This window comes from Sipha flava, unplaced genomic scaffold, assembly GCF_003268045.1.
Source record: "Sipha flava isolate LNK unplaced genomic scaffold, YSA_version1 2_pilon_pilon, whole genome shotgun sequence".
Classification (NCBI taxonomy): domain Eukaryota; kingdom Metazoa; phylum Arthropoda; class Insecta; order Hemiptera; family Aphididae; genus Sipha; species Sipha flava.
Window position 1 is genome coordinate 2,171,545 of NW_020272972.1, and position 26,563 is coordinate 2,198,107.

Here is a 26,563-nt window from a genome sequence, read left to right on the forward strand (position 1 = left end):
TTACAAACTCAAAAATGTCCGTGTGCACTGGACATTACTTTTTTCAGTGTATTTTAATAAGAGCTAATAGCTGCATTTTTAAATTTAGATACAATACAAAAATTATTACTTTAATTCCAAAGGAATGAAAATGCCCATAAAGAAATTTAAAATCAAATTCACATTAGGCGAAACATTTCACTCAAATTTAATAATAAAAATTAATAATAACTTTTTCATAATTATAAATAAATAGCTCGTCAAAGTATGATCAAATGACTTATATTTGTATTAATATTAACTTAAATATTATCCATGGGTGTAAGATAATATTATTTAAATAATAAAAATCTTTATGGTTTCAAAATTAATAACTCTGCACCTGTCTCTAATCAGTCAAATATTTTGTCTCAAAAGTAGTTTATACAATATTTAATTTTAAAATAATGCTGAATACAATTATTCAAAAATCTTTTCAAAGTATCTACTTATAAACAATAAGTTAGAAACCTACTATAATATTTTTATATAACTTCGGTAAAGTTTTAGAAATCATAAAAACAAGATAAATTTTAGATTTATTAAAATTATAAAACAGGAAGACGTTCAAGGTGATATGTCTACACTATATTAGTAAAAAACATAATATTTTAGTTGCATAAAATTTTTATAAAATTCAATACCTATTCAAATTTCAAAAGCCTTTTAAAATCAAACAGATAACAATATTTAAAGGTGAGTTAGATAGGCTTAAATCTAAAACTAATTTAAGGGCAAGAGTGTATATAATTAATATTGGTGTTTTCTATTTCATAGTTAAATAGATACATTTACAGATTTAATAAGAAACAAATAAGAATATAAAATATGCTTGTTTTGAATTTTAAAATTCACAGAAACAAAAAAGGAACATAAAAGTTATCTCTTTTTTCGTTTAAATGAAAAAAAAAACAATGGTTGACAATTAGGAGTAAATAAAATCAACATTATCCCTACAAATAATTAATTTATCTAATCATTGAGACCTTGTCTTTTTTCTTCTTCTAACATGGCATCTAATTCATCAGTTAAATTGGCCAGCATATTTCCAATGTCATTAAGAACATCTGCTGGTTCTTTCTTTCCACTGTATTAATAAAAAAAATGGCTATTTACACATAACGAATATATTTAATTTAACTAATAAATATTTTCTTACCTGGGAGGCATAAGAGAAAACTGACTAGTTGTCGAGTGCATTGAATAACTTGTAGTTGTATGCATAGAATGAGATCCTTCAGCAGACATGGGTTGAATTAGTTCTAAAATTGTATACAATTAAAAATATATAAGTTCATTGTTAATACTTGAATAAAAAAACCAAATTAAATTAACATATAACTGACCATTAGTAGATCTGATGGTTCTCTGTTTAATAGTACCAGCATTTTCATTAGCAAATGGAATAGTATCTGATTCAGTACTTGAATTTGACTATAAATATATTTAATTAATTTTACACGACTATTTAGTGAATCAATAACTATGTAATGTATGATTTGAAATAAAAAGTAATTTACTTTAAAACTTGCATTTGAACCAATATGATCCTCTAAGTTATGTTTAGTAGACATATTATCTGTTGTCCATTTGCTTAAAGATTTAGATTGTAATGCTGGAATACAATGTAGATCAGCAACAACAGTTATTTGATGACATTTTAAATTATCTTCACAAGACTGTTGACGTTTGGGTGGTGATGGTGGTCTACGTTTTAATGTATTTAATCCTGAACAGTCTTCTCTATAAATTGGAAAAACACAACACATAAAACATTTTTTAAAATTAAAAAATAAAAAGTTATTAAAGTTATGTTTTTTTTTTTTTTAGTTTTTTATGTGATCTTACACATTTGGCTGAGAAAGTAAAGCGGGAATCTTAGCCACTAGTCTTGGCTTAACTAATCCTCTAGGTCTTGGTAATGTACCACCACATTCATGAAGAATAGTCGTTTCATTTGTGGGTGTTAAATCACCATCTTCAAAACTTTTTTGCTGATGTCTCCATTGAGGAGGACCAACAAAACTACTAGTTCCTCCATTAGTCGAAGTATTTTCATGTAAACTTTCCAGAGATTTACCACGGTGTGTTCCTCTAAGCTAAAATAATGAGTCACATTATTTTAAAAAATATTAACTTAAATTGTAAATTTATAAATAAATTCAAGATGGGAAAATGATAATTTTTTTTACCGATTCCTGAAATTCGAGTGTCCAGTTCGAATCCGGAGAAGGTCTGAGGGACTTGATAAATTAACAAAAGCTCAGAAGTTGATAAAAAGCAACAAGACATGATAGCAAAATATAATTTATAAAATAGATGTATACCTTGATGGGGACAATATCTGTTTGACAGTAAAGTTGTTTGCTACTCTCTAATTCCCAAGGTTGATGAAAGCTGTGATATGTGGCGTGCACACGTGGCAAATCAAGTTCAACGCTGCCAGTACCGGAACTTATGTTTGTAATACTTGTTCCACATCCAGAACTGCTGCTTACAATGCTTAATGGCGACTCGATGCAGGCCTTTTGGATGCAATATATGGTTTAAATAAAAGAGTGAATGCAAATTAAAAGCATTACAAAAATAAAAATTAGGCATGAAAAATGAAGTAAACATACAATTGAACACACCATGCATTTACAAGACAAAAAATTCAAAGAAACGAGCAATAATTTGTAGTACTTACAATCCCTATTTTCATAACTCATAGTGCCACACTGTTTACTATATAAATAAAATTAAAAAGTTTGGCCACTAAAAATGATATAAAAACAAGGGAAAAATTGAAGGGTAATTTAAAACAAAAAAGGGTAAATGCAATGCAGTATGTTTATGACATTTTATACAAGACAAATCACAATATCAGTTTTTTTTAATAAAAAAAAAATTAAGAGGAATTATACTTTATTAAAAATATTTTTTTAGTTAAAATAAATAAAATATCATCAAATACCAAGACATCAACTGTAAATGAATTTGCATTGTGCGTAATATTTCATATAATTAGAGGAAATATGATAAAATAGTGTTTTAGTTAGAAAAATTTAAAGTATTTTAATTTACTTCTTTAATAAAATAAAAATAATTTGAATACATTTAGCTAACTGCTAAATTAAAAAATACTATAAGATAACATGAAAAACATTTTTAAACCAAAATAAAAAAAAAATACTTCTAAATATCAATATAAATATATTATTATTTAAAAAATGTGACTTTTTCCAAATTGATTTTAACACTTCATAAATATATATCTTGTACTCACTTGAGTTTGAATAATATAAGGAGAATGAGGTACAAATGATTTGCCAGCTTTGATATCTTTAACTCGTTTGATTGCTAGTATTAAACGTTTTTGATGTCCTAGTTTAACTATTCCAATATCTTCTAAATCTTCCCAAGTTAACTGAGTTACATCATCTATTGTAGAATATCCCTGAGCTTCTAATGCTGATCCATATTCTTCAAGTCGTAGTAATCTAAGCCATTCATCCAATGATCCCTAAGAACATACATTTACAATATTATTGATAAAATATAATAGGTATGTAAAATAAACTACTTACAGGAATATAATCCAACAGCCCATCAGATATATTTAATAAGCCAATTTCTGCTTTTAATTTTTTCCTATGATTTGGTTTTTTAACACCAATAGCTGTTAAATCCTATAAACACAAGTAATATTAGTTATAAACAATAAATTAATGATTAATCACGAGTTGTACTATAAAGTTTATTAATAAAAAATGACAGTTCAAAAGTTTTATTTTCTAACATATATATATTTTTTTTAAAATAAGTATTTTTAGTAAATAATATCATTTTAAATATATAAAATAAATGAATGCTTCAATTATCTTAAGTATTTAATTGGGTTATTAATTTATCAACAAAATATATGTATAAACATGTAAACTAGATACTAATTGTGTTACTATATTTTATAAAAAATAGTCAATAGATAATAGTAATTTAACCTTTTAATTATTAGTCGGGTTTTAAGATTATTTTATGCTTAGTTATTGTTTTACAGATTTTTTTTATACCAATCTAAACCTTTAAATAATTAAAATAATATTAGTCAACTAGACCTAATGAACAATTTTAAATACTTAATTCAAATGATGATTAAATAATACTATTAAAATATAAATTATTTCTATTAAATGAAAATTTATTATTCCCATAATTAAATAACATGAGTCATCCTAAACTTTTACAACCATTTATTTAATTAAATATTGAAAACATAATTGATTAAAAAAAAAAAAAATTAAAACCAGTTATTTATAAGTTATAAAATTAATTTTGAATACACATTCAATTATACATAATTTCATTTATTTATAATATAAAATTGTTGTCAAAAGTTAAATATTTATGTTTACCATTTTTATTCTAATTCTGAATCAATTAAATAATAGAGGTAGATTAAATATAGAATTTTTTTTGTATAAAATATATTATGAGTTCGAACCATTCAGAAGTAAAAAAAAAAAAATTAAAAGATGCATCAACCAATCAGTATATTTTACATTTTAATTTGCAACTTTATATAGTTATTGGAAGGTGTTGTGTCACATATTCACCTGCATTTAGACAATTTATAAAAAATAAACTTCAAATTTTATTTATGGATTTAGGTTTAATAATAGCTAATAAAATAATTATTTTGTTATACTATCAATATAGTTTAGAAAAAAGAATTTTCGTGTTTGATAGTATAGATATTTACAGATTTATAGGTTTATTTATTTAGTTTTAACAGATGTTAATAAGTAATTATTAATGACTAATTTTTAATCAATATATAATAACTTACTTCTGGTGTCATTTTCGAAACTGTTCTCATATCATATCCAGCTGATAAAAACAATGGTAAATACTCTTCTAAATGAAGATCAACTAACCAGCTATACATTATATCTTTATCCTGTGAATAAATTTAATAAAATGCAATATAAATATGAAGAAGTCATTAAAAATTATGTATGTAAATATCAAATAAACTAACAGGAACTCCTTGATTGAGAAGTCTTTCGACTCTAGTAGATGGACTAAGTTCTGGAGGCCAATGAGAGTTTCCTCTAAGATGACACCCTGAAGCGCGACCACTATCTAAACTAGCTGTTGAGTGACGAGATCCAGAACCAGAACCAGAAGAACCAGGACTATCACGACCAGGACTTTGGGTCATATCAATTCCTTGATCTTCCTGAAGTGAAAGTTGGTGGTAATACATTTTCATATTTCCACCGGAATGATGATACTAAACAAAATAATAAATAAATAAATAAATGATAATTCAGGATAAAAATTGTTAATTTTATTTACCGAAGTTGAACCAGGGAATATAAAAGCAGGATGATTAAATTGTGATGATGGCGATTTATTTCCAATAGGGCAGTAAGTATCTGTTGCATCATAAATATCTAAATTTTCAAAATTATTTTCATAAACATTAAAATAGAATAAATAATAATATTAAATAATGTAACTTATGGAATCAAAAGAGAGCTAATCCTTAAAATGTAAGTATATATTTTATATTACCATAATACTAAGTGAAATATATTAAACTTTTTTTCAAATACAATTATGTTCAAAGATTATTCCAGTATTTATTTTTTTGTTAGGTTTTGATGCCTAAATATAATTTTAAAGGTATTCAATTTTGAAGGATTTAAATTTATAATTAAAATTGAATAGTTAAACAGTTTTTAATTTAATTTGAATTTAAAACTTAAGTAGGATTTAATACATGAACAGTTGAAAGTAAAATATAGGTATACTACAAACATTAAAACAAATAAATACAATGTAAAATGAGTTACATCAATTAGCTTACAAAAATGTAAAATATTAAGCTATATTTTATTAATCTATAATATTTTTATCCATCAATAATAGTGCTTCAATAATTCTATTATTCTAGAAATAAAAATAATAATAAATTTAGAATAATTTTACCTGGTTTGATACAAGTATTTGGATCAAGAAATGCATCATCACTAGAACTACTATATCCAGTAGATCCGAAACTACTGCCTGAATGTCGGCATGCAATTGAATCTGGAATGGCTGGCGGAGGGACTTTCTTGACTTGAGGAACATTCTTCTGGGTTTTATTCATACTGCTAACTGAAATATCATATAAGTTTAGAATTATATAAAACATTTTATAGTAATATATGTTTTATAATGATGTATTTCACACAAACATATAGTCATAAAAGATTTTAAAAAGGTTCAGCATTCTATTACACAATGGCTCAGATTTTACAAAAGCTAACTACTACTTATTTGAAACTCAAGCGTCTGTCAGGGGGTTAGTGTTGTCGACATGTAGAGCCTTGTAGAAGGGAGTCAAAAGCTTTTGGGAGGGTAGTTGAAGGATGTAAAAAATCACTATCCACATGCGGAACAACCTCAGTTTATTTATATGAATATACAATACAATGATTTCACCATATAAAAATAATAATTTTGTTCATTACTATTAATTTTTCTAAAAAAAAAACTATAATTTTGATATTTATTACATACAATAAATTTAAATACTTTGATAGATATTCATTTTTTTGTTACCTACACTTATACTAATTAATTTTACTTAAAATAAAACAAGTCCATAAGTTCAAGTAAATATTTGTACGATTAAACACATTGTATACGATGTAAATATAAACAGTATCTAATTTGATAGAAATAAAAACATACATATGTTCAACACTATCAACTTAAGTCCACTGGAAGTATTTATATTTATAAAGCCATTTTATTTTTGAAAATAATCGTAAATATAATTTATAAATTCTATAAAAGTAATAAATTGGTTGAAATGTATAATTAAGATAAATGGATAAATCTATATTTTTGAAAATAACACTTTAAAGAATATGTGTAATGCCCTTGATTTGATTTTCAGAATAGATTTGAATACATGCAGATTGCAACTATACTATATACAAAACCTGTTTTCTTAAATTGGAAATATGCGTGGTTGCGAATATAACTAAGATGTAGGTGTTGCATATTTGAAAAAAAAAAAGAAACATCTGTTGGAAGTAATATAATAATAATATTTCTGCCGATACATTTTTTTATAATGAAGTACATTAAACTGTAATATACTAAATGTACAATAAAAATAAACTGTTTCAAACTACAGGCGTAATATTGAAAAAAAACTTTTATTAATAAAATAAACTAAGAAATCAGCATAGGTTAACACTTTTCATAGGGTGATTCATTGTTATATTACGTTAATATAACTAAAAATAAAATATTAAGTACTTTAACATTCTGGTAACCATAAATGATAAGAGACAAGATCTGAAAACTTAAGTTCACAGCCAATAGCCGTACTAAATAATATCCTGTAAATAACATTAAACTAAACAGATGTTTATTTTGGTTTCAAAAAGGAGGGTGACATGTAGAGTAAGTTGAAGCTCAATAAAATTAGCCACTTCTTTAACTCTGACATTTACGGAAACTTCACATGAACATCCATTAGTATTTGAATTAATAATAATATGTTATTTTATATAATTTAAGCCAACAAGTTTTTATGTGAAATACGAAGTATTTTTTATTTTTTTATAAATACGAAGTTATAGTCTATATGAGAACCTTGTTAAAATTATAACCATAACATAAAATTAAAAATTGTTTTAGTATGAACCTTATAAAACTAACAAATTTAATTTAAATAGTCTTTTAATGCTTTATATTATCATAATAAAATATATACTTAGTCATGTAATATTTTATAAATTAATAGAATAATCCTGCAGATGTATACATTTTATAATTATTTATATAAGTTAAGTACCTACTGTAAATTAACTATCAGTTATTAGGTACTATCATCAGTACCAGCAAAAAGTAACGGTCAAATATGATTCACGATTATATGCACACTTCGTTATTAACATCTAATCATAATAACTACTTTTTGAAATAATTAATTGTAGATTTTTAATTATATACCTTAATGGCAACACTATTATTATATTGATACATTATTAAAATACACTAATGAATTCTTACGAAAACATTTCATTGCAAATGAATTATCTTTTTAAACTATTATTTTTACCGTAGATATAAAAATGAATACATAATTTCCGATAAACTGTTTGCTACAGTCAATATTTGAAAACTAGAAAATATACTTGAGAACTTAAAATAAACTTGAATTAAAAAAAAATAAACACATAAATATGAAAACCCTTTTTCGTATTTAGATAATAATAATATTTATTTATTTATATTCTGAATATTAGGCTAAGTTCTAGATCACTAATATTCACGGTTAAAATTTAGAGGTAGTTCCCCAATTTGATCAGCTATTCTTGATAGTCGCGTTTAAATAAGCACGAATATCAATAGAATCACTAGAATGTTCTATTAATGTTAATATAACATAAGGATAATTATAATTAATTTAAAAGATTAAAAACCATAAGTTTTGATAAACTATTAAATAATTTAAATGATGTCAATCAACTATTATCGTTAATCGGAATTATTTCATCAGTAATATTTAATAGCTGCTATATATGTACATCGTAATTATAATAGATAGGTAGGGTTCAATTTTCGAAAAACGTAAAAATAACGATTTCGTGTATTTTCGATTCATATATATGTATGAAATATCATACGTATTAAACCACATATATTCTAAATACGAGTATAAGTATATTTATAATTATTATAATAGTAAGAAAAACGGGGAAAAAACCAAAACAAATCACAAATATTAATGTACTTAATTAAATATACTATACGAGGGAAAATAGGAGCAAAATAACAAAATTATGTTTAATAACCAAATTTTAAAGCATAACAGTCGATACTTTTCATTTCCATATTATATTACATTTAGAATATTTTTCTAACTCGTAATGTTACGTGTTTGTTTTTTAACGACGACTCGACGCCATCGTTGTTTTATCGATTGCCGATGATCCGAAGTCGCGTACGTTTAAAATAATGCGTACATAGTATTGTACCGTATCACAATTAAATTGCTTGCGGTCGTCGGTACGAGGGGAGAGACTCGGAGAAGACGGAAACACGAGTACATTATGTTTGGACAATGGGTGCATGCGACTAAATACAATAATACGAATGTATTATTATGCACATACAGCTTGTATTTTTCGTATAATATGATCGAACTATAATTTTTTTGTTTTCAGTCACAGGTCTTGTCAAGTGTATTTTTAATTCATTCGTTTTAAATATATAGGTACGTGCCGCCGTACGACATAGGTATATAATATTATACTTAGATATCGTACGTGTACCGATATACATTACATAATATAACATAAGACATTACGTTCGTTAAATATTCAACTGATTTTAATATTTGTTACACTGTTAATAATACACACGCGCACATTATACGCGTTTGACCGGGAGCGAGGACCGACGATGTTTACTCACTCATTCCGTTGTTCTATTCTCGTACAGTATTTTTTTTTAATTTTTTTTTTTTACTAATATCGTCCACTTACTGTTCAACAGATTTTTCCAACTTCCGCTCAGCACTCTCAAATACTTGGTAAACCCTTTGGGTTCCGCCGGCTCGCGGTACGAGCCGTGCATGGACGGAGACCCGGCTAGGTTGCCGTCGGATCGGCTTCTGAACATGGACGACGCGAACGGTCGTTTGCTCCGGACCGAATCGTCCACGTACTCGGTCCCGACCAGCACGATGTCGTTGTCGTCGAATAGACTGTCGAAACTTTCGTACGTGGTATCCATGGCGGTGTCCTTCTTGCCACCGTTGCGACGTACGGACGGGAATTTCCGCATGAACCCGAAGGTAGTGGATTTCCTGTCCTCCGAAGTCGAACGATCTAATATCCGTTTACCGGGCGGCAACGGCGGATGAGCCCATAAGCTGTTCGGTAAATCAGACATGACGACGATGGGATCGTTAGACGACGATCAAAAACGTTCAAACGCACATCCGTTTTCGGCTCGTTAACTACAACGTACATACACGTATAAACAATACGAGGCCAAGTAACACAAGAAGAGCGTCGTAACAGTAGTAGTAGCAGTAATTATTAAACGTAATCGTCCAAAAGCACTACGCCAATGCCTATCATTAGTATACACCATAAAACAGTATAGGCGGTTAAAAAGCATGTGCTCCGATAGTGGCACAAGGGCGATCCCGCGCGACCGTTTTCATCGAAAACAAAACACTCACTCTCTCTACTAATGCAATATTACAATATAATAGTATATTATTAACAATGCATCGCTCCGTATCGAAACGTTTACTACTGTACAGATAAAGTTGTGAGAGATAAGTTGTTCGGATGCTAGGTATAGTAAACTTTGAGTAGGTAATTTATGAAAACAAACACAGATCAACATCGTTAGAGCTATAACGTTACGGTTTAATAGTTCTGTTTTTTTTTTTTTTTTATGTATTTCACAATATTAAAGAAGAAATACAAAACCTGTAATTGCGAGTTTTAATTTTTAAAAGAAACTTGTGTAAAGTTGCCAAGTAAATATTATGTAAGCATAATATTACTAAACATGGTGGTTAACAAGTGCATACCATAGAATAAATTTACTAAAAATATATAATTACCAATAAGAATGTTTAGTACAGGAAATTTTAAAAAATACTTCATAAAATCGAACGATATAATCAATATATACATTTTTCAATTTCAATGGTATTGAACTTGTCACTTGGATTATTTTTCTTAGAAAAAACAAGTATGGCCAAGATGAATGATGGGTTTAAAGATAATGTTGTTCCGTTTGTTTTACTCCAGGTTGTTGCATTCCTTTCCTATTACGGAGTGGAATGTTTTGACACGAAATCACGTAAGAATAATCTTTAACACCCGCACGCATGTACGAAATTAACATTAACTGCTCGAAGTATTGAACAGCTAACAACAGCCAATCGTTTTTACAAACAAATGAAAACCAATGACATTGAAAAACATACTCAGTTTTATGCAATATATTGACTTATGTACTATTGATAAATAGCTAGTTTGACATTCTGAATTGAACATTTAAGCATAACAACAAATTTAGAAAATAAAAAACTACAATTTTGCTAAATACCTAAAAATAATTAGTTGTGTGGTTTCAACAATTCAAAAATAAAACAGTTAATTTAATAAAAGAAACAATTGAAAAATCCGTCAACATTAACTATACAATTTATCAATACGATAAAGGAACCTGAATTAAGGACATTACGAAGGGTCGTATTTTTGGGGACAAAAACGGCAGAATTCGAAGGGTCATGTTATTTTCCCGCCTTTATGTATTAAAAACATATTGTTATTTGTTACCATTAAACCAAACCAGATGTTAACTGAAATTGGTTCTGAATATATTGCAATACTTTAAGAATTACTGAATTGTACATTAAAACAAACAATTAAATATATATAACAAAACTGGGCTATAGATGAATAAAAATTATTTATCATAGATTAGAAAGCCGAAAAATATTAAAACAATTAAGCCATTGGATAAGAGAGAAAATAAGGTAAACATTTGAATAAAACCAATAAATGTAGTTAATTAAACATCTATTAGAACAGACAATTAGTATAATATTTATTTTGTATAGTAATATAGATTATAAATAGAAAATATAACTAGATTATAAATCAATTAAATGCGTATTAACTAATCAAAATATCACAGAAAATGCTCAACACTTACGTTTTTAAAACAATAAAAAAATAATGCACTCCTACAAAAAAAAAAAAGTTAAAAACTGACAAAAACAGTCCTTTGAGCACTGACCGTACACTAAATCCATATTATACAGATTAAACGTAAAATAAAAAGGAACGACCCACCATAAACGAACAACAACCTACAGACAGAAGACAACTGGTCTCTACTAACAGGCTGCGAAGCCCACGCGGACACTGAACGGGAACAACCAGCGACATCTACATCTATAACTCTATATAATAATAAAATACGCAATTATAATAATATATTAAAAAGTACATAAAGTAGTCTTTTTATATTTAAACGAAACAAAATTTAAACAATACAATTATGGAAAAAACTAATTAATACAGAACAAATTAATTAACAATTGTATAGAAACACAGTTTTAAAAATATATATTTTAAGATTTTATTTGTAAATAAAATTTTTTTATAATTATGTTTTTTTATTATTCAGACTATAGTTACGATATTGTCTGTGCGTAATATTAATATGGCTTTATTTGCATAACTGTCTATGCATACAATTAAGATTTACCATATGTTTTGAATAATAAATAGATTAAGTTATACATATCATACTGATAATGATTTGATTTTTACAAGTTTGTGATCAAATTTACATTCAGTAAAAAAAGTACAAACGTTAGGTAAGAGCGATAGAACCTTGTTCTTACCGGTTAAACTTTGGTTATAAATCGATATTCGCACTTTTACCGCACCAAGCATACATAACAATATTGAATAAATAATACGTCATACAAGTGGAGATATTTTTTAAGTGTTAATATATGTTTTGAAGTACCTACAAACAGTTGAAAACTGCAACGCGAACATTTTACTAGGAACGATGAATAGCATATCACAGAATTCAAAAATTAATTATAATAATAACGAACTCAAAGTGATTTCGAAATTTAAGTTTATTTCTGTATATGTAAATGCACACATAACGGATGAAAGTAGCTTATATGCTATAGCGCCAGGTACAATATAAATGTGGGCAGCTCAGGAATTTCACAACACACCATATGGTCGTCATCCTGATTCTCCCCTTCTCTTCCCCTCGTTCTATGATTTAGGTTTAACGAATTATGCGTACTTTAGGCAAAACAATGACCTTGTTGTTTGAAAACAAAGATGATCATAAATGTTTTTTTAAGTTTATCATTGACATAGTAAAAAAAAATAAACTCACTTCAAGAGATAGACGATTAAAATAAATAAGTGGATAATTAAAAAAAAAATGTAACATAATAAATTAAATACATAATAATAAATTTGTATACAACCAAATGTAAATGCATCGTAACTTGAAATAAAATACAGCCTGTAAATAACGCGTAATGTGCGTAAAAATTGGACTATCGTATTTTCGGCGAATTTTATAAGTGAAAATAAGGAACCTAGTGATGGGTAATCGATAAGTATATTATTTACACATTATTCTACTGATTAGCTTCACTTTCACGTCTCTATTATTGTACCACCAGGACATTCTTTTTGGTCATGGTCAATTTTCTTTTTAACAACTGTTGTTAATAATGATTATTAAATTTATATTCTTAACAGTAAGAGTTGCGGAGTATCAAAAGGTTCTAATGCATAATAAATACGAATATACGATAGTACAATACAAACAATGACAATTCATGGCACATTAATATAGCAATAGAGACAATAATAAACTTGAAAATATACTTGCTGAAATAATATAACATATAGTAGATTTACTTACTATAGACAATTAACAATATTTTAACCACAATATTATTATTGAGCTCCGTTGATAAAAATCAATTTTTTTTTAATATTTTGAGAAGCTCTATTTTGTAAAAAAAATAAATGAAATATAAAGTGTTTACTCGTTATATAATGTGTTAAAAAAGGAACTCGTGTCACCAGTAAATAATATTATTAAGTAAATATTTTACGTTATTCTGTTGAATACGAAAATAATAATTTATACAATATATGGTCTATTAAAAACAAACCATTTTCATCGTACAACGAGTAAGATAAACACTAGAGATAATACAACAACTACAATTTAATTATATAATGATTAATTTCAAATATCGTTGATCTTATGCAAGTATGATATTCTATGATTACCCAAAAAAATCAATAACTAAACGGAAAATAATATAGAAATAACACTGTAATGTATGGTAAATTATTAATTAATATACACGGAGTAGTTGTGATCCATCGTGGTTTTTTGGATTAATTACACGGATTAACGAAAAAACACAATGGATCACCCAAAATACAGATGTACGTACACAAAGAGTATGTAAATAATTATTAAAAATATAAAATACAAAAACATTTATTTTTATTTTTGATACGCCAAAATTTTTGCATTTGATTTGAGAAATAGCTTAGGGATTAAACGAATTCCAACAGTGTGGAATCATATAACTGAAATCCTTGACGGAATTAAGTACTATGACACATGCACACCGTTGCGATTTTTTTTTTAATGCTCCATATTTGAAAGCAAGCACGGTAGAGTCCAAAACATATATTGTCCCGTAGGGAAAGTATTCACACTAAAATCTCGTTTTACGTGACCGGCCTAGTTGTCACAAACAAAATGGGGATATACATATATATTCGTCAGCACGTTTCCACCATTCAAAATATTATTGCCAACTTGAGTCGTCTTTAAGAATAAGTCAAAATTGCAATAAACGTCGAACGCTTAGAAATAAGATATAATGTTATATATATTTATGGGATTAAAAATATTATTAAAATATAGTTTACGAATTATTTTTTTAACGTTAAATTGTGAATTAGTTTAGAACACGAAAGCCTAAAGAAATACACCAACGAACAAGTTATTAAAATATAATACAATTTTACCACACGCCAACGCCCTATAGCATTAATATCAATAATATATTTTAAATAAACTTATTATTATATCTTGCTATGCTAACAGCATGTAAACACTTTATCCAATAATTGCAAATTGTATCCAAAATTAACTGAAAAACATTTAAACATTTTTTTTTAAATTTTCTTCTTTTAGGCGTAAAAAAAATAATAGTTCATATATTATTACAATTTAAAAACAAGTTATAATCATATATATGTAAAATTATAATGATTAATTACTTATGAAGAAAAAAACAAAATAAGATGATTATTTTCGGTACAAATGTGTTTTATTTTCTTATGAAGTAATATACTTTTTATTTTGCATTCTTTAAGTTTAAAGAACTTTTTACAGATGTAATTATTATACGATTTTTATCGGAAATCTGATCAAGTTTTATTAAAATAAATTAATACATAAATATGATATAAATGTAATTTAGTGTACTATTACTGCGTTAATTTGACAGGATACGATTTGAGGTTATTGCCTAGCACGAATAACTCAAGTTAATTGTGTTATTTATCAAAGAAAATATCTTTTGTTCGAATCACAAAATATTTAATTTTAGCATATCAATATTTTTTTTTATACTTTTAAGAGGTATAATACAATTTTATTTTATTACTAATTTTTAGAAGAATAAAAACACTTTTTTTTCATCACTGTTTAAATATATTTTTAAAAGACTATAATGAGATAATTATTCACATAATCATATTATTAATATTTATATAATTATAGTAGTTATGATAGTGAAAAAAAATATCAAATAACCTAAGAATAAGTTCTGGGATGAGTTAATATCGAGGTTAATATGAAGGGAATATAACATTATACCTCGTGTGATTTTAATAGTTTCAGGATTAGTAACCGTATAACTACATAACTCATTCGACTTATACCGTCACTCGAATAATATCCTTAGCAAGTTATATACAACGGATATTATAAGTTAATAATAAACTCTTTTAAGAAGTAGAAATGTAATACAATATCTAAATGGTTACGTATATTTTTTTTAAACCATTTTAATTGAACGAGACTTTTTAAAGCATTTTAACTAACCAACAGTTAGAAAAATAAGAATATTACAATTTGAACAGGTTAAAAAAGTTCTGATGCAATCTTCGAACCATATAGGTAGGGTACTTGTTGTCCAACATGTCTTAGATTGCTTGAAATCCATTATCCAAACACTGGTACCAACTTTCTTAATGAACATACATCATGTTACAAGTATATTATTATTATTAATAACAAAGGTCTTAAAACCCAACAAATAAGTACAAAATTTAAATAATGTAAATAAATACACAATTAATTATTTATGAAATTAAAAGGTCCTTGATACATTTTTAATATCCTATTGTTTTACCGATATAAAAAATAAATAATAATATGATAAGCACAAAAATATGTACACAAAATTATATTATGTATGTATACAATATCATAAATAATTCTACTCAAATAATTTATTATTGATTTGTTTTTTGAACATATTTATTTTAAATGCATTTACTCAATTGTAAAAAGAATATTACTTGACTGCTCTCGTATTTATCAATTTAACCCAAGGTCTGTATGCATCAATAATAAACCACTTAAAACATAATGACTCTGTAATGTTGTAACATACTATTTTATTTGACAAGCTAACTGAAGCAATAAAAAAATATTGAATAAACTGCACCTTTTAATCATAAGTCATAACATAATTTTATTATTTATTACATAATAATAATTTTTTGTGTTTTAAATGCTATTGTGCTAAAATTTAGGTTTTAAAGTGTAATAACTGACGTCAATTATAAATGCAATAACATATATTTTTTTATTGGATTAATATTTTTATAATTTAAATCCACACATTTAATAAGCGTCGACATTTTTTTTTAGTAGTACTTCTTACTGTTTGATAGATTTATTTTAATTCTACAGTATAATTTCAAAAAAACCATGCGAAACAATAGAAAAATAGTGACAAATATAAACAAGTAACTATATTTTTAATACAATTTTGAATTATTTAACTTATTTTAAGATAAGTCAAATTGTTCTTTCTAGAACTATTTTTCAAGAACGAGTTTTAACATTCACGTTAATAATGATTGTTCACAATATACAGCACCAATATTTGAACGAAATCATTGTAACCGTTTAAACTTTTACTAGTCTGGTGCACAAATCATACGATTAAAAGAAAATTATACTTCATTATTTCAATTTGAAATATTGTAAGTTTAGAAGTTAATAATAGTCTTATAGGTTTATGTATACTGAAATATAATACCACAAATCAAATTTATTGAGATTCATATTCTTGATAGAACTTGATTATGGCATAATCATTAATAACCTTAACATCAAATAGGTACAAAACAAAATTATAGATAACTTAATTCATAATAATAATTCAACAAAGCATGATAATTAGGCCGTTCATCTCGATTCGACCGAGACAGACCCGGTGTCTAGTTCGATCATTCAGTTTATCCCGATTAATAGAAGCTGAGAGAAATAACATTTAATATTGTATTATTTAATAATAAAACATAAAACAATATAAATTATTGTATATCATATTATGATTAACTAATCGACATGGTCATATACAATAATAATGTATTTTTGTATTTGCTAATAAATATTTTAATTCCAAAGTTATATACTTATTTCTGTTTCCTCATGAACGTTACATAAAAAAAAAAAAAAAAATAGGGTCATTCTATATGATGTCCCATTTTAGGGATTTCAAAATCTGGCATCTCTAATGATAATTGGTTAAATAAAACAAATACTAATAAAATTTAAATTTAACTTATCAGCAACGAGCAAGTGCGAAAATAATAATAATGGTTCCTAGTAAAAATACCATATAAATAATAACAATTATAAAAAATGATTAAAAATATATATTATACGAACAATTTTAATGAATTTTTTAATTGAAATTCTGATATGCAAAACAATTACAATTAAACAAGTAATGAGAAAACCGTTTAAAAATTGATAAACTATAATTATATGATATTCAATTTTGTGAATATTATATTATGTATAAGTAAAATTACCAAACGATGTTAATTAATAATAATAACAATTATAATATAATAATAATTCATGAATTCAATATTTTCGGTGGCAATTTTTTCCAAACAAACCAATTCTAACAATTCATTTATATTGAATATAAATATAAATGTACAATAAACAAAAAAATGCAAATAGCAAAAAATAAAAATATATGTGAACATAACGTAATAAAGTAATTACAACATTGATATGAAAACTATTTCAATATGATATCGACATACCGTTATGGGTAAAGATAATGCAAAAACTTAAGTTTCAACTATTACACCATTTCTCTTTTACCGTAAAGCTTAGCATGTATTTACAAAAGTAAATTATATAAGTAATATATATATAATAAACTTGAATATTTTTTCTAAATTTATTAATACTCAAAAAATATCTGTGGCTATTAAATTATTTGATCATAAATACGTGTTAACTTAAATACAAAGCAAAATTTTTTTAACATTTTGAACATAAATTATGAATAACACAATAAAATACAATTAAAAATCATACCACAAAAAAGGGAAATGAATAAAACGAATTAGAATCATTTAATATTTATAATAAGAAAAAGTATGTATAGAAAACACTATTTTATTCATTTTTTTTTACAATTAATTATTATTAATTTTTTAATTATAAAATAAACAATTATTTAAAACTTAGTTATTGTTTACACATCGTATATTTAACAAGTGAATAGAATATTTTAAATGTGCCACGGGGTATACCACATAAGAACATATGGCCTCACACGAAGTCAATAATAATTTAGACTATTAATGTAATAAATATCAAAAATAATAAAGTTTTAATCAAAATAAATGAATAACACTAGTAGAACACAAAAAAAAATGTAAAACTATTATACACGAATGAATCTATTTAATTTTGGTAATTTGTTAATAGATACTATTGTTTGTGGAACAACAATTTTGAAATAGAATATTCAACTCAAAATTACCATTGTTCAGAATTAATGGCATAAAAATTGAACATACTTTTACAGTTGTATGCCTTGAATTAATTATGTTTTTTACATACAAACAATTTTCATCAATCATATAATTTATTCATTTAAAATTTTACTAATATGATTTTTTTAATCTGAACATAAATATAAAATTTTTATTGAATAAAAAATGTCAATGTACTATTTTAAGATTTAAACTTGAATATAAAGCAGTTATAAGTAAACATAACAAATCAAATAAAAAAATTATATAAATTATTGAGGAAGTAGTTTAGTAGATTACTTAGGGCTGTTCGATTATTTTTTTTACCACTCGATTATTAAATTCAAGTTTTAATCGATTATTTCAATTAATCGAAAATTAATATTCAAACCGAAAATAGATTTCTTAATGACTGATTAATCAATAACCGAATTTTTTAATATCTGAATAATCGATTAATCGATTTTTTTTTATTGACTGATTAACCTATAAATTGATTTTTTTAATGACTAACCTATTAATAGACTTTTTTTACAATGGATAAATTGATTCCTTAATTTCTACACAATTTTCAACAAGATTTGCAGGATGAAATGTTGATGTAGATGTCCACTTTTACAATATTATCCTTAATAAATTTACGGTTATCTTCTAGATATTTATAAAATAGTCGTGAATACATTCCGAATTATTGAACTCAGAAAATCATATTAGCATTTAGCACGGATTTAAAATTTAAGTATGTAATCAGGTAATCTAATATTAAATATATATTGATTAATCAGAAATTCGATTATTTTGATTATTTGATTAATCGGAAATTCGATTATATCGATTATTTGGCTATTAATCGAATTTTATAAAAACTGTAAAATAATCATCGGGAAAAAAAATAATAGTAATAATCGATTAATTCAAAATAATCGAACAGCCTTAGAATTACTAAATAAATGTCAATACATTTGATGACAATGAATGATCACTAAACCACATTCATCACAAATGGTTTTATAGCGGATTTTTTTACCTATGTCAACCATATAGTGAAATTTAATAAGATGTTTTGGAAACTAATTAAGTATAAAATAATTTAATAGTACACCGACTTATAGCTGTTTATTTTAATTTTAATTAATTTAATCCTAGTCGTATTTAGGTATGTATAAGGTTACTTGACACGAAAAAAAAAATTAATAGTACAATAAATATTAAACCCAATATTATATACAGTGGCATAGCTAGGATTTTAAAATGGAAAGGGGCAAATCTAAATACTAAAAAAACATAATCAACAATTAACAATAACATTTCATTTTTATATTAAGTTTAATGTGTTTTTATTTTATTAATTAAATTTCAATTTATTACCTTCATTTAGACCAATTTAATGATAAGAGACGTCGATGAGATTTTGAAGAAAAAACTTTGATTACTTCTTTGTGATTTTTTCGGATTGGTTGAAATAATAATTACTATTCAACAAATTGATAAGAATTATGAGCAAAAACATTTAAAAATTCCACGAATTTTACAAACGTATAAAATAAACAATAATATAATTATGCAAAATGTTGAAAAAGCCATTGTGGGGGCATGGCCCACTGTCACACCCTTTCTACCATGGCTATGCCACTGATTATAATATAGTATAATACAATTGTATAAAACAGTAAACTACGTCATGATTTTTAAATGTTTTTTTTAAACAATTTAAAACGATCGTAAAAAATATTTTTACTAATTGTTAAAATATATGTTAAAACTTGAACTATTATTATTATTATTATTATTAATAAACAAAAATTATAATTTCATCACATAAGATAAAACTACAAACAGCGCTACTGATACAGATACAATAATATTTAAACTAAAATATATGATAGTATGATAGTGCATAAATATCGAATCAATAAAATATCAAAATAAATTATTGCTCATGTATTTAGTCATTTCAAAGAAAGTTACAAAAAGTCCTCATGAAATACTATCGAGATCTCGTATTTGACACTCGACTTGCTTTGATCACATTCGCATAAAATAATGATGTATTATTATTTTAATTCGAAAGCAATAAGTTTTTACGTTTGAAATTCAGTTTTGAGTGGAGCTTGGTTAACTTTATTATGAATATGTCTTTTTAAAATGTATAGGATAAAATAATATTATAAAAATAACTTTTATATTAAAAAGTCAAGTTATAAAAAGAAGCATAAGTTTATCAAACGCATAATATTTAATTTTTATTATATTATATATAAAAAAAATAAATAGAATTTCTTCTTTGGATAGTGTTAAGCCTTGGTTTTTATACATAAAAACATATTTTTTGAGAACATAACATTTAGGACGGATACATTTTTCCAAAAATCCTTTAAAAAATCAAAAAAATCACTTTTTTTCCAGAATTGATTTTTAAGTAATTTAAAACAGGTCTTAATTTTTGTTTTTAAGTTGTTATGATTTATTGTAGTATTAAAAGAAAACGGCGAAAAAAAAGTTGTTATGAAGTAATAATATTGAGATCAATGCGAACATTAAGATAGCGAACTCATTGTGTTGACATTTCGTAATAGGACCGTAATCGTCCTTTGTTAATACAAAATAAAACACTCATACATACGAAAATTAATATTAGTTTATCTATTACGGTATTAGACGTATATATGTGATCAATTGAGATTTGAAAACATTTTTGTGCGGTTTTTTTTTTAGGTCTTTTGAGGTATTCATTTCACATTTACTTAGTAGGTTTTAAAATTATTTTTGGCATAAGGCCATTACTCATGTCCAATAAAGCCTAATGTATTATCTCGAATATACAATCCATAAATTTAATTAATTTATTCATTTTGCAACTTAACTAATATAATAAATCGTAAAATATAGTGTTTTAAAATGAAAAATTCGTAGTTTTTCTTAATTTTAATAAAACATTTTGAAACATAATTATAACTCTTATATATAAGGGATAACTTTTTGTGCATCCAAAAATAATAACACACAATAGTATTGTAACATAAAATAAGAGTACACGAAATGTAATTTATTTATTAAAGATAATTTAATAATAGCACCTGAATGCTGCTTGTATGTGTCACATTACATTTTGTGCATTTCTTTTTTTTTTTAATTTATAATTGAGTCAAAGACCATAAGGGTTATAATGTTATCAATAAATAGTGTGGTTAGCATAATCAGTTGTGCTAAAAAAATTTGTATGTACTCATATATGATTCAGTTCCTGAAGGAGTCATATAAAACAATGATGATCACTACACTTACAATCTTACCACAAAAACAACTTATTGTTACAATTTTTTAAAAAATCATATTATTAAACATAATTATTGTACTTAGCTATTGAATGTATTAATTAATAATTTTATAAACAAAAATATCAATAAAAACACTATAATACATCTATTTAAAAAAAAAAAAACTAAATTGTTAAATTTTTTTTGAAGAACTTTTGTTACTTAGGTAATTCAAATTCATAAATATTCATGTACTTACTTGTATATTTAAAACAAACTAATTTTGAAATAAAATTGAACATAAAATGTACACATGTGATTTGGTGCACGTATACCAAGATAAGAACCAAGAACTATTATAAATTATATTAATGGAGTTTAAAGGTCAAATAGAAATACGTCATTGTTTCAATATATTTTTTTTAATGTTTCAAAAACTATAACTTCAAATAAATGTGTCTAGTTGTTGTTGTAGCCAAAGTCTCTAAAAATTGTTATTTTTTTTTTCATGATCTTCCAATTAATATTAAATTACAATATATTAAATGGCATTTTACAAAAAATTGTAATTAGGTCTTTGTAAACAACCTTAGCATTGTATACCTATTCTAAATATTTTTGAACAAAAATCACTTACATTCAGACCAATCTTTTATTTTTAAAACACAAATTAGTTTTTTTCTTCAACCAATTTGAACAGTTAATAAGTGATTTAAATAACTATAAACTTTCAATATTCTATCTTTTTGCATACAAATATACTATTATTTGCCAGTAAATATCAACTTATCAATATCATTTTAAGTATAATCTATAATAAAAGTTACTATTAACTATGTTTTATATTAATTATGTTTCCGCTAGTACGAGAACAGCTATTGAATGGCAACCGACAGGGGAAAGACAAAGAGGAAAGTTTAGAAAGCAATGGATGGATGGAATAAGGAAGGACTTAGAAACACTTGAAACGACGGATTGAGAAAATAGAGTCCAGGATCGTGATTACTGGAGAACGGTGACGGTGGCAGCCAAAATTCTTAAAGAATTGTAAAGTCAAGAGAGAGAGATAAACTATGTTTATAGTATTTATGTAAGTGATAAAAGCAAGGTTTAAGGTATGGATACATAACTATACATAAATTATTATTTATAAGATTATTAATGAATAATGAAAAAATGTATCCACATTTATGTTTCATATATTAATATACTGTTTATGAAGTATTCAATCTAAGTAAAGTACTTTAAGATTTATGTTACTTTTTTCTACTATAACATTTCAACATTATCTTTCGCAAGTCTTTTTGTATGAAAACTTATATAAAACCAAGGAGCATGATGGATTAAAAATCATGATAAATCTAGCTATTTTTATTATGACTATCATACTTTAATTAACATTAAAACTGTTGAAAAATAGCACAACAATAAAAATAAAAGAACTATTCAACATTTAAGACAGTATTAATGTTGTGTTAGTGTTTATTGTAATACATTTGATTATCTGAATTTTCTATTAAAAAAAAAATTCTACTTAAATTACTTTTCATTCATCTAGGTATTTTTGAAAAAAAAGAAAAATGATGGTTTTCATTGTAATGAAAATTTAAAATCAAACTTACTAATGAAAAATTATTTTTTTCTAATATACATTTATACAACAACCAAACTAAAATATTTTACACAATATATAATAGTAACTAATTTGATCCAAAATAATCGAAGTACCTATATGTTATAAATATTACTAAAGAAAAATGTGCTTTATGAAAATGTATATGCATAAATTAATACTAATATGTCAGCAGACAATGAGTAGATTATGTTAGTAGGTAAAGTTTTAATATGATTTTTTTTTAAGTTTTGCACATAATATATTAACTCATCATACTCCATAAAATATTGATTTTTAGTTGAATAAACCTCAAAATATTACATGCCTACATAAAAAAAAATTGGTTGAATATTAATTATTTGTACCTACTTAGTGTCAATTATTACAAAATGAAAACTAAATACACATTCCTATAAATTAAATTATTTATGAAACAAATTAATACATAGATGACCTTAACTATTTTTTGTTTTAACATACCCATAACACTCACACCCATGAGAATTGAGCATAAAAAAAAAACATTTTATAAATATACCATCTGTCTAACATCTGTCCGACTGAATGTTTATTAATTACACTTAATATTAGAGCTGCCACATAAATAACCAAAGACAGACAAACTAAAAATTATATAATATTCTAATATTGAGGTTGAAAATGCTAACATTAAAATTATACATGTAAATAATTAATTGTTACCAAAAATTCGGATGGGGAACATTGTCTATTTTACCTATAAAAATTCATAATAATATTAAGGGCATGTACCTACAATATACGCGTGGAAAACAAATACTTCAAAAGAGCTGAAAAGGAATCCTACCCGAATAGTTACGGATAAAATACAAAACTGATAAATAACCTAGACCTCAACAAATGTTAAATGCGGATAATATCGTAACAGATTGATGTACAGAAAGAAGATCGAGGACAGGTTTAACAGTCTGGTATTAAACAGAACCGGCTATCACGAAAAACCGGCGGTGTCAAGACACGCATCCGGGTGGATGGGATGTAAAGGATAAATGTATTGTAGAGACATGAACACTTACCGCTGAGCTTCCTCATCGCGAATCCGGTACGAAACCCGACGGCGAACGGAGCGAGGACGTGAGAACCGCGACGCGACGTCTTCTCACCGGGTGCTCTTGATAAGCGGTTCTAAGCTCAGCAGCGCTAAACCCGGTCACTGGGCGGGGGTGCGTTTCGACGGTGGATTTTATCAACCGCGCGCGATGACAACGATGACGTCCAACGGAAAACCGAGATCGCGGTCGTTTGTCGAGAAATCTGGTGGGCGCGCGAACGGCATAACAATAATAACAATAATAATAAAGAGAAGAAGAAAAGCAATCGACCGCAACACCGGACGATTTCGATTCGACCGTCTCACGTTTGTTTATTTTTTTTTCGTTTTTATCTTCATCGGACCTACGCACCACACGTTTTGTAACCGCGCGGACGATTATCACGAAAACACCCACTTACGAACTCCGTTTACCGCGGACTGCGCGACGCGTACGAGCGAATACCGTAGGCACGCGATAACATTGACGTGAGCGGTGCGGGATACAAGTTATTATTGCGTTATCATGACGCGGCGGCGACGACGGCCGGACGGCGGCGAAGAAAAAACCGTATGTGACGACATTGCGCGCGTAGAGGCGTACGCGTGTACATTATTATTATTATTATCGCGTTGTACGGCAATGCATATTATTACGGGTTGGTTGACACGCGCATGCGTCACAATGAAATCACAAACTCACGTCGTCGCCGACGGCGGGAGGAGGGAATCGTATAAAACAGCCGTCATCACGCGGTGGCCGGCGGCATATCCCACCTTCCCAGACCAGTTGCATCCGCGCCGCCTAACCGTTACAGTAGCGACATCTACCGATTGCGATTTGCGATGTTGTCGGCGCATTTTCGGACTGCAGCGCATCGCTTGCCGCGCACAACACCTTTCCCTTACTATGGAACACCAAAACATCAAAGGCTGGTATAGCACTAGAACCGGCTATAGACCATAGAACATAGATAATAATGTGCTAGACGTCGAACAACTCTACGTCCCAACCTTGAAAATGTTATTAGCGCAACCGCTTTGGTCGTGCGATTACTTGCCACCTGCGACTCATCTTCGTCGGGGCTATACACGGCGGATTCCGCCGTGTATTTCGTGGCGTTTTCCGTCAAATTCAAAATGCATTGATTTATATCGGAGTAGCTATACACAATCAGGCCCGGCTTAAAGGGTACGCGACATAAGCCCACGCCTAGGGCGGCATTTTTCCTAGACAATTTTTATGTATAAAAAAAAATATTTGATAAAATATTTACACGTACGGGGTGGCAAAAACTAAATTTCGCCTATGTTAGTTTAAACACTTGAGCCGGGCCTGTACACAACGAATGTAGAACGCCGCGTTTTCATCCGCAGTGGAAAATGCCGGTTGGATTGCGTTTTGGCGGACGAACGCCGAAGTAATAAAAACGCAAACTCCTAATTTTACGTTGTTTTAAATTAGGATGGGCTATACTGGTGACGGAAAACGCTGCATTTACACCATAATTTTATTAATACGATAATTTTCAGTGGATATTCAATATCTCACCTATTTAATTTAATCCTACTTATCTAGTAATTAAATAATAAATGGATTATATATTTTATAATTAGGTTAGGTAATATATAACATTAATAAAAATGTTTAATTATTTCATACTTGATAAGTTGTATCATCATATCTAAGTAAATAAATTATTTTAATTTATAATTGGTATTTACAATTTGTGTTTTTCACATAATTTTAATTTATTGAATTATTAAGAGTAGTTTTGTAACAATGTAATAATTGTAGAAAAGTTCAATAGGTGGTGTCGAAAGAAATTGGTAAATAAAGTGTATTGAAACTTCGTAGTTTCTCCCTTGACCAAAATTTGAAAATGGGGTGGCTCGAAGACATTTGGGGAAGAAT

At 26.6% G+C, this 26,563-nt stretch overlaps 1 protein-coding gene across 4 annotated transcripts; it reads right to left on the bottom strand.

The window, feature by feature from the left end:
* Positions 1–674: 674 nt before the first annotated feature.
* LOC112686008 lies at positions 675–25,321 on the bottom strand. 4 transcript variants are annotated; one of them, XM_025558103.1, is made up of 15 exons: positions 11,758–11,954; positions 9,558–10,033; positions 5,995–6,165; positions 5,359–5,456; positions 5,039–5,293; positions 4,847–4,957; positions 3,588–3,689; positions 3,287–3,523; positions 2,346–2,543; positions 2,211–2,261; positions 1,867–2,117; positions 1,539–1,761; positions 1,365–1,452; positions 1,178–1,280; positions 675–1,105 (listed from the first exon to the last, which is right to left on the bottom strand). In XM_025558103.1, exons 2-15 carry the CDS (start codon positions 9,964–9,966, stop codon positions 991–993), a joined length of 2,412 nt encoding a protein of 803 aa, XP_025413888.1. In that variant the 5' UTR covers positions 9,967–10,033; positions 11,758–11,954; the 3' UTR covers positions 675–990. The 4 variants fall into 4 exon arrangements, with proteins under 4 accessions (XP_025413888.1, XP_025413890.1, XP_025413892.1 ...); XM_025558104.1 differs by lacking the exon at positions 11,758–11,954 and adding an exon at positions 24,635–25,321 and having other exon boundaries at positions 991–1,105; XM_025558105.1 differs by lacking the exon at positions 2,211–2,261 and having other exon boundaries at positions 681–1,105; positions 11,758–11,953.
* Between the last annotated feature and the right edge of the window lie 1,242 nt (positions 25,322–26,563).

What these genes read in the sequence shown, in the direction of transcription:
- LOC112686008 (XM_025558103.1), bottom strand. Translation starts at nt 9,966, where the DNA reads ATGTCTGATTTACCGAACAGCTTATGGGCTCATCCGCCGTTGCCGCCC. An exon ending in TATTCCCTGGTTCAACTTCG is followed by an intron (nt 5,294 to 5,358) that starts GTAAATAAAATT and finishes TATTTTGTTTAG; the next exon opens with TATCATCATTCCGGTGGAAA. An exon ending in TTTCGAAAATGACACCAGAA is followed by an intron (nt 3,690 to 4,846) that starts GTAAGTTATTAT and finishes TTGTGTTTATAG; the next exon opens with GATTTAACAGCTATTGGTGT.